We start from the raw sequence: 16,165 nt of genomic DNA on the forward strand, positions 1-16,165 counted from the left end.
AGATATCTTCGTAATCATAGCCTTAAATGCTATACGCATTCCTCGCCTTGTTCTATCTTCTGAAACTAACGTGATGTGAAACGTGCATCATTGTGATGGTCATCAAGACCACAGCTTGCACGTAAAGTTGAAGTGAACTCTGCGTTTGCTTCGTATCACAAGAACCATAAAAGCTGCAAGCAGCAGGCTTTCGCTGAGGTTTTAACTGCCTTGTGAAGTTCAGTGGCCACATTGTTCTCTTTTCCTTGAGATAAGCGCTGCCTGAAACAGAAGCAGCAATAAACATGAATGGACTTGAACTAAAGTTGAATGTGTGAGGTAGATAACGATTCAACGACTAGAGGTATCGGTTTTTCTGGAGATCGTGAGCATAAAAATGCACTGTGTTGTTTTTGACATCCATAGTCTCATTAGAGAAGCCACATTTTTTGTCTCACCAGTGTTAAGGCCATTTATATCTACTTGAAACTGGAAATGTTTTTTTCAATAGAGAAACTAGCGTGTATCGTTTGTCGGGGAGCATATCTGTAATGTAAATCACTGGATTTCTGTAATTATGCAGCATCATCTGATATATGATCAAGTTGATTTTTTTTTTCTATTAACCTTGATTTTCCTTTTTTTTTTTTTTTTGCTTGAGCATTTGTTTTGAGGTCTGTGACAGCATTTACATTCGCCTCCTGTGTTCATGTCCTCAGAGGAGAACGCTGTGGTGTGGTACAGTCTGCTGCCGGGTCCCGGCTATGAGCTCTTCAGCATCAACCCGTACACCGGCCTGATTACCACCACCTCCTACCTGGACAGAGAGCAGCAGCAGCATTTTACTCTCAGAGGTAGGACACATAAGCAAACATCTGTTAGTCCTGAGCAATAACATTTTAAATAACAGTTTTCAACAATAAAAGCCAGAAGTAAAGCACGTATCTATTAACAAAAATGAGAAAGTTTAATTATAAGTTCAGGGTTAACAAACTCAAGGGAAAATCGGCAGTTGTGCAAAACAATGCAGTAAAAGTCACATGTTTAATGACTTCCAGAATGATAACACTGAAGACATCAGAATTATGCTCAGAAACTAAGTAACTCATCACCAAAATGGATTTTTTTCTGTAATAAATCAGAGCAATCTAATACAACAACAGTGGTAAAAGGAAATCTTGTGTTTGTCAAGTGTCGTGACAAACGCGCCAGTCAGTCGTACAGCATTGGGCAAAAGTCTTGGGAAATAGGTGGAGGAGTTTGTTGAAACGTGTAAAAAAGTTTTCTTCTAATGCTTTAAGTAGTCTTCAGGAATAATTCTCCAGGCTTGTTGAAGGACATCTAGAGCTCTTCCTTGGATGTTGGCTGCCTTTTTTTCGGTTCTCTGTCAAGATGATACCACACTGCTTCAGTAATGTTGAGGTCCGGGCTCTGGGGAGGCCAATCCAAGACTGATGGTGTTTAATGGTGTGTTTTTCTATGCAGGTATGCTTTGACTGCATTGGCAGTCTGTTTGGTATCATTGTCAATCAGATACTTTTCAGATAATATTGCATAGTTGAACAATACCTGACGGTACATTTCTACGTCCATAACTGGTTGGAATGCAGCCGCAGACCATGACTGAGGCTCCACCGTGTTTTACAGATGGCTGTAGACACTCACTGTTGGATCTCTGTTCTGACTTCTTCCCCACATATTAAGATGATTTGAGCCAAAGATTTCAAATTCATTTTCATATCACTCCATAAGACCTGATTTTCATTCTAGTTTTTCTGTAACTTCAACCTTTTCTCCTGTTTCTATTCTTTAAGAATAGCTTCTTGAAAGCCAATAAGACCATTTCTGATGAAGCTTTAGTGAACAGCAGATGGATCAACTGAAGGGACAGATACATCTCTCAGGTGCTTTGTCAGGTCTTTGCTGGATTGTTTTCCGATTTGTTAAGGACATGACTTTTAGATTCTGTTCATCTCCTGCAGATAGTTTCTTACTCTTGCCATTTCTTCTTTTTTCCTCCAGTTTCCTCAGATTTTATAAGAACGTGGTGCACACTAAGTTTTCAGCCAACAGGTCTTTAAGAATCATCTTGTTGGTGCAAAAATACATTACTATTCCTGTCAAATGTGTTATGTTTGGTATTTTTTGTGGATATAACCAACGATGAGATGTGTTTTTGTGGCAGGGCGCTAGAAACAAAGGGAAAATGAAACTGAGAATGAGTGAAAAAGCAGCCAATGTTTAGCAAAAAGACTTTGAAAAACCTCCAGAAAGACCTGGAGAACTATTGCTCAAGACACAAAATATAAAGAAATAAGGGGTGGCTCAAGGCTTTTGCACAGTACTTAAAGTCAGTGCAAATTTCTGTAATTGTTCAATTACAGCCTGTCAGGCAGAAGATACAATCTGCTGATGAGGCAGTCTGTATGGAGGTGATGTTTGTGTTGAGCTGCCCTGTTATTGCATCACTAATGGCTATGATCAAGATGTCCTGAGGAAAACTGGTTTCAAAGACATCCCAGCTAATGTGACAACAGCTGTGTAAACAGAGGAATTTGATTCCTTTCATATCACGACCTTGCTTGCTTAGCCACACACTCACAACGATAATTGGGTGAGAGCCTGCATCTGAAGGGTTATACAAATACTTTCATTCTGTACCTTCTCCTTTGTCACGCTTCACCGGCAAAGCCGTAAAGAATTTAAGGTCGACTTTCTCCGTTAAAGCAACGTTATTCAGCAGATTGATTTATGTTAAGGAAACAGAAGACTGTTAAAGGGCTGAGCTACAGTATAGCTAACCTCTTCTGACTGCACCGCTACACCCTTCTGTCTTTTCGAGAGTTTGCTTTCGCTCTCACATGGGTGCCGTGCAGTAATTACATTCAACAGATTCACCAGCGTTTGGTGAAATGTTTTCACATGTTTTACCATAATATTTGTACAGTTGCCAGTATAATTAAAAATAAAGTCCCAGTAATTAAATATAATAACAGGAAGGCCTGAATATTTAGAAGCCACGCCAAAATCTCACAGGGCTTATTGGGAAACACTGAAATGAATTGGAAAGAAATAAAAAAATTCTTGTCAGCATGTGTTAAAAGCTGTGTCTCATTATTTTCCGTTGACTGATTTTGGAGTTTTTACTGCTATTAAACATCCAATCTGGCCACACAGTGTCCAGACACACAGCCAATAATTGCCTCATTGCTGTGTTGTAAGAAAGAATCTTGAGTAAAATTGTTACATATAATGTGTACAGCATGGCTTTTTAAAATTATACTCTAGTGTTATTAAAATAACAGCGTGTGACATATCTGAGACATTCAGACATTAAGACATCAGGTTTACAATAGCTACACTTTGCTTTTGGTGCTATTTGGATGCTATTTAAAACATGCCAAAGAAAAATAGAAAAAAGGGTCTAAAGAACATGCTAATAGTATTAGGCACTTGTTGTTTAAAACATCAGTACTTATTATAAAGCCTGTGGGTGTCAAGCATTTGAATATTTTAGTAAATAATTAAAAAAGAACTGGTGAGGAAGCCTCTGTGTCCTTCCTTTCTGTTCCTATCTCCAGTCCAGGCTCGTGACAGCAGCGCTCGGCCACTTTCGAGCACGACGACGGTGATGTGCTCTGTGCTGGATGACAACGACAACCCCCCAGAGTTCATGCAGTCATCCTTCCGCATCAGCATCCCGGAAAACCTTCCTCCTGGGGTCATCCACACCGCCCAGGCCTCTGACCCAGATCATGGAGAAAATGGCACCATTCACTACTCCATAGTTGGTGAGAAGATCAGACCTTGTTTTGTATTTCAAGCAACTTGAAAGTTTTACCTGTACTTCATGCCGTCATTCAGTGAATTCAAGGCTACTACTGTAATGATGCCACCTTTGCAACAAGTCCATTATTGGCTCGCATAAAGTGGCAGCTCAGGCAAAGTTGCAGAGCAGGTTAGTTGAGTGCTGATGCAGTCTGAGCAGCTCTTGTAGGTGCGTAACTTGTGGGTAGTCCAGTATTTTAGAGCATATCATTTATTTAACAGTTAAAGACTTGCACAAACTGTCTGTAGTGAAGGGACAAGCACAGCTTATCTACTAACTTCTTGGTTCAATATTGAGCTGTGTGCATATAATGTTTCTGCTTGGAGAGACCATTAGCAGCATACATTTAGTCTGACCTTCAGATAAATGAAGCAAGCAAAATTCTAAATGGATGAATGTCTGACTGCTTGCTTTCAAGACATCAAAAGTGCATTGTTGAGTCGAGTGGCCAAAGTTAAAGTGGAATTATCCTTTATTTCCTTTCCACTGATGTCATCTCTGATTGTCTGCAGGTGAGGACTACAGAGGTCGGTTCACCATCAACAGTCACACCGGAGCCATTAGCACCACACAGGTCCTTGACCGGGAGGAAATGCAGAATTACACACTCACCATCCAGGCCCGTGACTATGGCCCCACCCCACTCAGCTCCTTCACCCAGCTCCATCTGGTGCTGCTGGACCAGAACGATAACATCCCTTCCTTTACCCGCAAGAACTATCATGCCTCTATCAGCGAGGGCCTCCCCGCAGGAGCTGAAGTCCTGCGTGTAAGTGCGTCGGATCCTGACGAAGGGTCTAACGGGGAAGTGACCTACTCCCTGACAGATGATAACAGCCAAGGGGCCTTTTTAATCGACGCCTTTACGGGAGCGATCCGCACCACCAGGTCTCTGGACCGAGAGAGCAGAGCTCAGTACAGCCTCAGAGCTGTCGCTACCGATGGATGCACTCAGGGACCGCTGAGCTCTTTGGCGTCGGTCACCATACAGGTGGAGGACGTGAACGACAACATGCCGGTCTGTGAGCAGACTCCCTTCAACGCGTGGGTTTCCATGAGGACGCTGGCGAACCAGATAGTTACCACAGTGACAGCAGCAGATGGGGATCAGGGTGAGAATGGGACGATACATTATGCGTTATCAGATGAGGACAATCTGTTTGACATCAACACAGAGACTGGAGAGATTTCGCTGAGAAGACGAGTGAGAGCGGGTTTCTCTGGGAGGAAGCTGCAAGTTGTCGTTTCAGACAGAGGACATCCTGCTCTGACCTCTACCTGCCTGGTTTTTATCCATCTGAAGGGAGAACACGAAGGACTGCAGTTCACAAGCAAAGTCTACAACGCCAGTGTCAAGGAGAACAGCAGAGCTGGTACGTTGTATCTGTTTGTCTTGTTTTCACCGATACCACTGAACAGCTCAGTCATTGTTTTTGTCTTTTTCTTTCTAAAGGCACTTGGATTGCAAAGGTGGAGGCCAACGACCAAAGCAGCAGCAGACAAAGAATAACATACACCATATTTAGCGGCAACGAGAACCAGGTTTTCTCCATTAACCGTCACACTGGTAATTAAAATGTTAATTTCTAAATACAACTTTTTAACCAATAAAACCGTCTAATCCCGCAATTTAGGTTTTCTGTTAGTTTTTTGTATTATCCCTAAATTACCCCTTTTCAAAAAAAAAAAAAATCAGCTTTTCTGGTCCTTCTGCATTTTTTAATACATAAGTATTTCAAAACCATGTATGATTTTATCATATTTTCCCCCAAATTCCTTTTTTTGACTCACGTCTACATAAAGTAACTGTGCAGACACACCAAGTCAAATACACAATCTCATACTGATGTTGGACTGAACGTTCACCACAAAAACTTGAACCTAAAAGTACTTCTGTCGACACCTTTGTTGTCAGATTGAAAGCTGTGTTTTTCTTTCCACTACTTTACCATGACTTTTCTATTATTTGGTGAAAAGAGGCCAAAGAGGAAAAGGCCCTGTTCACAGAAGGGCGTGAAGTAAGATGTCAATTAAGATTATGATTTCTATGATTTGTGTTTTTAAAAATAAACCTTATTGGCTTGATATTAACTGAGCTGTACTTCCTTTTGAGTGCAGCTTTTACCTTCATGTTACCGTCTTATGTAGGTGAAATCCGAGTGCAGAAGGATTACTCTCTGGACTTTGAGGTGAACCCCCACATCCAGCTGGTGGTGCTGGCTGACAGTGGGCTGCAGACAGCTCACTGCAGGGTCTCCATCACTCTGGTGGACATCAATGACAACGCACCACAGTTTGAACACAGCAGCTACAGGACAGCTGTCTGGGAGGGCCAAGTGCACAATACCTACATTATGCAGGTAAACTTTCGGTAATAACGCCCTCATTGATGTGAGATGCATGCAGTGATCCCTCTAATACTGACCGCTTCTCATATTTTGAACAGGTGTTTGCCTCCGATGCTGACAGCGGCATGAACGGCCAGATTGAATACTCCATTCTCTCTGGTAACCTTAATGGAGCTTTCATTTTGGACTCTGTACGAGGAATCCTTGCGACCAATGTTTTACTGGACCGCGAGATCACTCCATCATACAAGTATGCTCAAACTGCTCAATAAAAAATATTAAGTAAAACTTTATTGCACACATAAAATTGATTCTACTTCCAAAATGGAATCAGCTACAGTTGCATGTTTCTTCTACTTCACTTCTTCGTAAATGTTAAAGCATTTTAACTGGCGTAGTACAGCAATTATTTTGGTGGCATTTTACAATCTTCCTACAGTCCTGGTGAAAAGAAGATACACCTTCTTTCATTTCTAAGCTTTTACGTATCAGGATATAATAAAAATGATCTGGTTCTTAGCAGGTCTTAAGCTCGGATAAATACAATATCAGATAAATCACAAAACGGGGCATATTGCACCCACTCTGCCTCCTGAGCTGCAAAACTTCTGGAACAATGTCTGCTGGACAGATAAGATCAAATGTCTTGTTAGGTGAAAACCACACACAGCATATTAGCAATAGTCAAGTGTGTGGTGATTTGGGACCTGGGCACCTCGTATACCAAGTCATCTAGACTCAAATATGAGGCCATGTGCCTGACAGGTGAAGTCTGAAATTGGGTCATGTAACAGGAAATAGATCCCAAGCACAGCAGCAAATCTACAAAACAAAAGGGAAAAGAATGAAGGCGTTGCAGTGACTCAGTGAAAGTCCAGACCTCATACTGATAGAAATGCTGTGGCAGGACCTTAAGAGAGCTGTGCACAAACAAAGTACCTCAAACCTCAATAAGCTGAAAAAACATTGCAGAATGAGCCAAATTTCCTCCACTACCATGTGAGAGGCTGATAAAGTCATACAAAAACGATTAGTTCAGGTTGTTGCTGCCAAAGTTGGTGCTACAAGCTACTGAATGATGGAGTGTGCTGAGGTTTTTCACACACTGTTTGGCTTAGTTTTGATAAATAACTAATGATATGGTGTAATGTGTTGTTGCTCATCTGAGGTTGTATTTATCTGATCTTAAGACCTGCTAAGGACCAGATTATTTTTATTTTATTTTTATTTGTAAAATGTTAGAACTGAAAGAGGGCGTACTTTTTTCTACCATGACTACAGGTGAAGATTTTCAGGATTCAAGGTAGCAGCAGTTTGGTTTTTTTTGGGGTTTTTTTTTACAAAGTACTGATTTGTCTCTTTTACAAGAAGGGGCCAAGACAACGTAATAAATCTGAATTAAGCCACCCATGGAGCCTGTAGTTACAACTGACAGTAAGCCTAACCCTCTTCACTGCACTGGTCTTCCATTTCTTTGAAAGGCAGAAAGGAATAAGATAAGATAAGATAAGATAACCTTTATTAGTCCCACACGTGGGAAATTTGTTTTGTCACAGCAGGAAGTGGACAGTGCAAAAGTTATGAGGCAAAAATTAGAATACAATAAGAATAAATACAGTACACAACTGTACAGAATAGAATAAAATAAAATACTATATACAGTAGAATAAAATAAATATACAATAAGATAAAAATAGAATACAAATACAAATACTATATACAACTGAGTAAAAATACAACGATGACAGAAAGGATTATTGCACTTAGTATTATTGCATATGTATGGATGTGTGTGCTTGATCAGTTAAAGTCTTTATTATGGAGTCTGACAGCAGTGGGGAGGAAAGACCTGCGAAATCTCTCCGTCCCACACCGTGGGTGCCGCAGTCTCCCACTGAAGGAGCTGCTCAGTGCTGTCACAGTCTGCTGCATGGGGTGGGAGATGTTGTCCATCAGGGATGACAGCTTAGCCGCCGTTCTCCTGTCACTCACCACCTCCACTGGGTCCAGAGGGCATCCTAGAACAGAGCTGGCCCTTCGGATCACCCTGTTCAGTCTCTTCCTGTCCCCAGCAGAGATGCTGCCGCCCCAGCAGACCACGCCATAAAAGATAGCAGAAGCCACAACAGAGTCATAGAATTTCTTCAGGAGTGGGCCCTCCACTCCAAACGACCTGAGTCTCCGCAGCAGGTACAGCCTGCTCTGCCCTTTCCTGTAGAGGGCGTCTGAGTTATGAGTCCAGTCCAGTCTATTGTTCAGATGAACACCAAGGTACCTGTAGCTGTCCACAGCCTCAATGTCCATACCTTGGATGGAATAAGACTTGACTAACTTTTCCTCCTCCACATTACAATAAAACAGGATTATATCTTTGTGATTGTGGGTGTAACCAAAAAACTCTGTTTTACTCTGAGTCAACAGGCCCGCTCAGCTGAAAAATGGATTTGAGAATTTGACTAAAGCTCAGTTGTATTATTTGCTAATTTCCTACCTTTCTATATTACAGGCTGGTTCTACAGGCAGCAGACAGGGGGAATCCTCCACTGAGCAGCACTGCCACCGTTAGGGTCCAAGTGGTAGATGTCAACGACAACAGCCCTGCCATTCCCCCCATGGATCCTGTACTTATAACTGAGAGTAAGCCTAACTCCTGTCAATGCACTGCTCTTCCATTTCTTTGAATGGCAGAATCTCTTCAGTACATCAATACTTACAGTTTTTGTAGGACAAGATTTAAATCCAAGTTCATTGTAGTTTAAACTACAATCTGCTATTCTCTGCCTAGATCTGCCAGCAGGATACATGGTGACCCAAGTGACTGCAAATGACGTTGACCTGAGCTCGACTATCACCTACAGCTTCTCAGACAACAGCAGCACCAATATTCCCTTTGCTATCGACCGGTATACTGGCGTCATTACCCTGACTCGAGCCCTGGACTATGAGGAGCAGACAGAGTACACTCTGACGGTCTGGGCATCTGACTCAATTCACCAGACCAATGGAGAGGTTAAAGTTCAAGTGCTCGATGTCAATGACAACGCTCCAGCGTTCACCCAGGACTCCTACCAGGTGCAGATACAAGATTTTTCAGTCAGATGGTTGAAAGCATTCATAATCTTAATTATGTGGTACTCAAAATATTCCCCCATATATATAGATATATAGATATAAAATAAATATTCCCCCATATATATAGATATATATATATATATATCTATATATATTCCCCCCTCTAGCAGAGGCCTGTGCTCTTCTGGACAGCACCTTATATACCATATACCAGCACCACATATATAATAACTCATCAAAGTTTGGATTGGATCATTTTCCTAAAAGCCCGTGGCCTAATTGAATGAAAGTTAGAAAAGGAGGTGGAATATGTAAAGAGTAAAAACTTTCAGTAGATTCAGAAAACTTTCTGCAGATGTGATTTGCTCTTTGTTTTTCTCTTGGAGGTGGAGTTATCAGAGCTGGTCTCAGCAGACATGTTTGTCGTGTCCGTGTCAGCTACCGACAGAGATTCTGAACTCAATGGCAAGATCAACTACAGACTGCTTTCATCTCCCCTGCAAGGCTTTTACATCCAGCCAGAGGATGGTAAGGAACGGTGCAACTCATGAAAAGGGAAAGTGCTCCCATACATGATGTATGAACACTGACAGCAAACGATTACTCTATACTCTTTGCGCACATGTATATGGCACATGCAGTATCTAAGTATACCAGAGTTACTATACTCTATACTCATACTCTACTGATATCAAATGTTATGACTGCCTAGTGGTATGATTTCTATATTTAGGAGTTGCTCTCTACATTGAAGGTATCTTTACTTGCACAGTTAAAGTCATGCATGCCTTAACCAACGGCACACTGAAAACCTGACTGGGAGCAGCTCAGGATACAGCAGGAAATGATACTTGGACTTTTTCTTCTGCCAGTAGCATTTTAGCAATGTGGAAATATATTTTTGAAGTCTTGTGCTAGTGAGGTTCTTGGACAAGAGCGAAAAAAAGCCGATTAGAAGTCAGCAAGATAGAGTGCTTTGGATGAGCCGTGCCTGTGTTATTATCTCCCTTTTAAGAATCCCTAAACCCAAGAAAGAAGATAAATCCTACATAGCTGAAACCAAACCAGCTCCCCTCAGTTCTGGCCAGTTCTCTTTCACTTAAGAGTAATTTATGGGCTTTTACCAGGTTTGAACCCCAAATTTAATATCAGAGAAATGCATTTGCCCTGTTTTGTGGTGAGATGCACTAATGGAAATTTGCAGCAATGTTGCCGAGTATGGTGTTTTCTGTGGTACGGTGTGTCTCTGTTAGAGTAGAGCCTCAGAGTGAATGCAATCGTCCTGTAGAAAACCTTAAGTGGCACTGAAGTGGAATAATAAATTAGATGAACAGACACTTTGTTGCATTTCACCAAGAAAATTGCCCTTCCAGTCAGCACATGGAAATAATGTTGCAATGCTGTGTCTAATGACCACGGTAGTTTTGATTTAACCCTTAATAAATTGATAGATTGTTACAATACACTGATCTTAAGAGGAGCAAATCCTTCAACTGTATATTTCTTAAACTGAAGGCCAGGTCTTTGAATTCAGTGAAGAATATTTTGGTCTAAATGACCATATAACCATGTATTTATTTGCTTCCTGATATGAGCTTCTTTTCATATCAGGATTGTCCACCTTTCTTAGTCTCCGAGTGCTTCTTGAAATATCCAGTGTGCATTGGGATCATTATTCTGCTGCATTGAGTCTGTTAATCCATCTTCACAAAGAAAAATGAAGCATCTGGTGTTGTGCTGCTCCTCCTGGGTCAGATGAAGTCCATTCAGGGAAAGTGACCAACTCCAAAATAACCAAAAAAAAACCCTTGAAAGTTCCCACCAGCATGTTGCACTGTGGATTTTTCTTCCATGGCAGAGTCATTATCTCTAGTCTTTGTTTTCTTGTATACACATTTCGGTTGCTACCATAAGCTGAGAGAAGAACAGTTTGTTTAGAAATCACTATGGGTGCTTTACAGATTACACTTGATTTAGTCATTTCTATATCTGTGATGAAGTTTTCTGTCCGTCGGGCTTGATGTAGTGATCTTCTGATTACTTTTCGTCTAACAAATCTTGCTTTACAAAAATATTCTATTGTTCTCCCTACCGAGAGGAGGAGGGGTAGATACCAAAAACAGCTCCAACTCATGGTCACACTAAAGTCAGTAAAACTTTATTTTACCCACATTTTTTTATAGATCGTCTTCAAATTCCACAACCTCATATTAGACCTCGGGTGGCATGACTGCCTTGGTTGGCTAAACATTTGACCTTTGTTGTTAGCGCCAAAGATCAAAGTTGACCTTGGAAAAATAATTTCAAGTAACCATTTTGAGTAATATATCGTATGAAAGGGCATGGAGGGAGCTGTACAACTTACTCTTTAGGTTTTCAATGTAACGCCTTATGATGTCACAAAGACACCGTAACAGGCTGATGTCGTCATATTGTAATGAAAGCAGGCTGACGTCAGCATGTTGTAATAAAAACATCTAAGTTTTAGTTTAGCCCCTGGCCTTCGGTGGAGTTGTGCTCTCAGTGTTCTTGTTTTACTATGTTCTGTTTTAAGGGTTGTCAAAATATCTGATTATTACCAGATTTGTTGGTCATGTTTTTACATGTGGTTTCAGACATTCGGATCCACAACATTTTGAATCATGTTACTGACTACCTGAAGTTTTATCTTTGTTCCCGTGCTTGCCAGTATATATATTAAAACTTATTATTAGATGCAGCAATGTATTTCTGTCATAGATGGTCATAGCTGGGAAGACTGCAGGCCAAACCAAAACCAAAGTACTAAACTATGGGCTAAACTTCCAAAGAGTTAAAGAGTTTTGCAATATTTGGCATGTATTGTAAAAAAAAAAAAAAAAATTATTTCCCCTTGTTGAAAAACAAAGATGTGAATAAAGCCTTTATATTAATTTAGCCTTTATTTTAAGCCTATGATTATATGCTAATAGTCCTGTTTGTGACTGTTACTGCCTTTAGTAACAGTCATGAATGTTAGAACCATTATCAATACAACAATATCAACTGGTCCTTTAAAGCAACTCATTAACTGATGGGAATATATTCTATTTTGCAGGGTCTATTTTTACTAACAAGCCCTTAAAGGCCATCACAAACAGCAACCTGATCCATCTTCTGGTTGAAGCAAGAGATGGAGGAGATCCTATGCACTCCACCGTTACCTCCATAGACGTGCTGATTTTGGACACCAACGACCACGAACCTTCGTTTTACCAGGACATATACACACTCACCGTCCCGGAGGACACGCCTATAGACACTACCCTGCTGACTCTTTCTGCAGAGGACCAAGACTGGAGCCCTGAAAATACCTATTTGGACTATACCATCACCGGAGGAAATGAGGAGAAAAGATTCTGTCTGGAAGTAAAAATGGTTCAGATTGAGAATCAGATTAAAAATGTTGGAAAGCTTGTTCTTTGCAACGCTTTAGACCGTGAAACTACTGAGAGCTATGCATTAACAGTGAGCGTTTCTGATCGAGGAATGCCTCCACTGAACAGCTCTACCGTCGTCATGGTGACTGTAACAGACTGCAATGACAATGTCCCTGTGTTTTCCAGCACAGAGTACCATGCACAAGTAAGTGAAAACAGCCAGTTAGGTACCAAACTGGTCCAGGTCAGTGCCCACGATCCCGACCTCGGAACCAATGGCCTGGTGCGGTATGATATAATTTCTGGGAACAGTAAAGGTCACCTTAAGCTTGATCCTCAGTCTGGCCTCTTAGTAGTCAACAACTCTCTCGACTATGAAAAAGACTCGAAATACATCCTCACCATCAGAGCATCGGATGGTGGCAAATCATCTGAAAACCATAAAGTGGCATTTACGATTGTCTTCATCGCGGTGTTGGATGAGAATGACAATACCCCATATTTCATGTTTCCTACAGTTAACTGTTCTGTGCTGGAGAACCTCCCTGCATTTACCCATGTATGTTCTGTTCACGCTGTTGACAATGACTTAGGCCCTTATGGGCAGCTCACCTACTCTGTTATGTCCTCCTGCTTCATGAACTATGGCAGCGGTAACCCAGAGAGGAAGGAGGCCTTTGCCATCGATCCCCTGACAGGCGACATTCACACCAGACAAACCTTTGACTACGAACGAGAAAGCGAGTACTGTTTTATAGTGGAAGCCAGAGATAAAGGTGACAAAGCTGCTACAGTGAGAGTCCAAGTAAATATCAAGGGAGTGGATGAATTTAGTCCGGTCTTTACCCAGAAGCAGTATCACTTTCTGTTGCCAGAAAACATCAAGCCTGGTGATACAGTCGGTTACGTGATGGCAATGGACCATGATGGAGGTGTGGACGGGGTGGTGGAGTACTCACTTGTGAATTCATCACCTTTTTTCTCCATTAACAGAACAATTGGGGCTATCTTTGTTTCTGGTCCTGTGTATCATAGGGCAGGCAGCCAGGACATGGTAGAACTGGTTGTTTCTGCAGCTAGTCCTAGATTAGGCTCCAGGACTACAACCTGCCTCGTTTTTGTCAATATCTCTAGTTCAGCTGAAGCACTAACTGGAGTCCCCCTGGATACTCATATGCTCAGTTTGACTGTTTCATTAATCATGTTTCTCTTTCTGCTTATCCTTTTTGTGAGCTTGGTTCTCAGATGTAAGCTCAAAGATGCAGCCATCAGAAAGGCTGCTGCCATTGCTACGCACTTGAGCCATGGCACAAGCTCGCTCACGAGACATAATAACCAAACACAAAGTTCCATGTCTTTGCATGACATTACACGCCCAAGCATCATGGTGACTAAAATGGACATCTCAAACCCATATAATCCATCAGACTCGAGCGGGCGAGGTTCAGCGGAAGGCGAGACAGCCGAGGACCAGGAGATCAAGTGGATCAACGAATACCCCTGCCGTAAAAGAAACGAATCTGCCCAGAAGTCCACAGAGATCCCAGACTCTGCCTTACTAGGAGATAATATCTCTTGCAGTTCCATCGATGTAGGACCAGAGCACATCTTATCAGTCAATAAATGTTTAGTCTCAGGGATAGCCAGCACAGAAAGTCTCTACCACTTCAAAGAGGAAGGAGGCGGCGAGGGACTACTTCCTGGAATACTCAGGATGAGAGATTTAAAGGAGAACATGGGGATAAAAGGGTTCGCCCCTCTTTCTGAAGCCCAGGCTTCTGCAGATTCTCTCTCCTCGCTGGTGTTTCTAGACGAGGAGTTGCAAGGTAGCTACTGCTGGGACTACCTTTTGGACTGGGAACCCCGTTTCCAGACTCTAGCCTCCGTATTTACTGATATTGGGATGCTCCCTGATGAGGAACTTGAAGGTGGCCGTGAGGACTTAGCAGCAGAATCGAGTTGTCTCATGTACCCACCACCTCTTATAACAGGGGTAGCACAGCAGGGCATAAGGACCGTTCCTCCACGAAAGCCAGGGCGTGTGCCAAGCATCGTCAGACGACCCTCTTACCGGAAATATGCTTATTCCCCCTTAGCCAGGAACACTGGACTTACCCCTTCAGCTATGACACCTAATTTCTCCCCATCACTGTCTTCGCTCACTATAAGGACCCCCAGTGCCTCACCAGTTGTCTCAGACACTGGAGTTGGGGGGATCAGACTTGAATCAGGACCCCTCACTGCTAGCCTTTTAGAGGCAGAAATACAGGTATAGCCAAAGATTTTAAGTGACATCACTTTCATTTACGATTCACCTTTTGAAGATTTTTTTGGGAGACACTGCACAGTTTGGTTGTGATTTTGCTGATATTCAGATATATTCCTGGTATCATTTCCATAATAGTCTCATTGTCCACTTGTAGGGTTTTAAGGGGTGATACAGTAATACAACACAATAATATCCTATTGAAGTTATTGTAGTGGTTTGCATTCCGGGCGAAATCGTAACTCACTTCAGTAAAAATACTAAATTAATATCTGGAAAACCCGGACTGAAACCTGTCTTGCATTATATCCTTGTTATGTACATGTCTGAAAAAGAGCAGATGTTCTAGTCAGCAATTAATTACCGAATGTTTTATTGTAAACATGTATATGAGCAGAAAATGAAACACTTTGTTATTGCAGTTGGTTGCAGCTTCTAAATGGAAACTTTTTCATGGTTGATTTAACTTTAATAACCAAAGAAAGGCAATATTTTTCTGCGGTTAGCTATGTTAGCTGCTTCCTGGAATAATAAAAAATGGTATTTTGAATCCAGGCCTTTTTGCCTCCCCTTTTCATATAATCTCTCAATAAATCCCAGTGAGAAACAGAATACATTTTATTCCTTCAATTTAATACTTTAATACTTTTGAAGCTAAAAGAAAGACTGGGTTAGTGCAGCTATCTCTCAAAACCAAAATGCAGTTCAGGAATTCCTCACTGGTACGAAGTTTATACAGATTGTACTGTTTCTGCTGTCTCTATTCCTGAACCAGCTCCAGATTTTTGTCATTTTCTCATGATATATATTCATGATTGTTTCTGTGTGCTGTCTGTAAACTTTGGCCACCCTGTTAATAAACAGAACTTTAGGTATAATTTTCAGAGAAATGTATAATCTAATCTAAAACATTTGTAAGTAAATAATTTGTAATAAAAAAGTTTCTCTTGGGCTTTTTTGTGCTACCGAGTTTCTTTAGGATAATTTGATTTGCATGTGTACGTATTTCCTCATTTCCAGTGATAAAAATGTTTTTTCGTCACTGTAACTGAGAATTAGTGACATGAACCAGTAATAAAGACAGGATTCTTGTGGTGGGGCAATAATAAAACAGCTCTTTAAAGGCATTTTTGCAACAAATACATTAAACTTTTATGATGTGTTTTCCCAGGATATTGCATTTTACGCTTCAGATGGTTTTCTTTTCATGAATCTGGTCTTTCACATGGTCAGCTTCAATATTTTGCATCTGAACAGCAACAAGAGGTTAAAT

The 16,165-nt window shown here is 41.3% G+C and overlaps 1 protein-coding gene across 1 annotated transcript in view; it reads left to right on the top strand.

The window, feature by feature from the left end:
- dchs2 (dachsous cadherin-related 2) overlaps nucleotides 1-15,844 on the top strand; it is a 29,385-nt gene extending 13,541 nt beyond the window's left edge. The window contains exons 11-20 of the mRNA XM_026171498.1: nucleotides 699-833; nucleotides 3,561-3,770; nucleotides 4,321-5,181; nucleotides 5,262-5,375; nucleotides 5,957-6,168; nucleotides 6,255-6,406; nucleotides 8,663-8,793; nucleotides 8,942-9,228; nucleotides 9,615-9,756; nucleotides 12,305-15,844. Coding sequence (XP_026027283.1) covers nucleotides 699-833; nucleotides 3,561-3,770; nucleotides 4,321-5,181; nucleotides 5,262-5,375; nucleotides 5,957-6,168; nucleotides 6,255-6,406; nucleotides 8,663-8,793; nucleotides 8,942-9,228; nucleotides 9,615-9,756; nucleotides 12,305-14,901 — 4,841 coding nt within the window. The 3' untranslated portion in view covers nucleotides 14,902-15,844. The remainder of the gene's footprint in view (nucleotides 1-698; nucleotides 834-3,560; nucleotides 3,771-4,320; nucleotides 5,182-5,261; nucleotides 5,376-5,956; nucleotides 6,169-6,254; nucleotides 6,407-8,662; nucleotides 8,794-8,941; nucleotides 9,229-9,614; nucleotides 9,757-12,304) is intronic.
- Nucleotides 15,845-16,165: the final 321 nt, after the last annotated feature.

This window comes from Astatotilapia calliptera, chromosome 6 (assembly GCF_900246225.1).
Source record: "Astatotilapia calliptera chromosome 6, fAstCal1.2, whole genome shotgun sequence".
Taxonomy (NCBI): Eukaryota; Metazoa; Chordata; class Actinopteri; order Cichliformes; family Cichlidae; genus Astatotilapia; species Astatotilapia calliptera.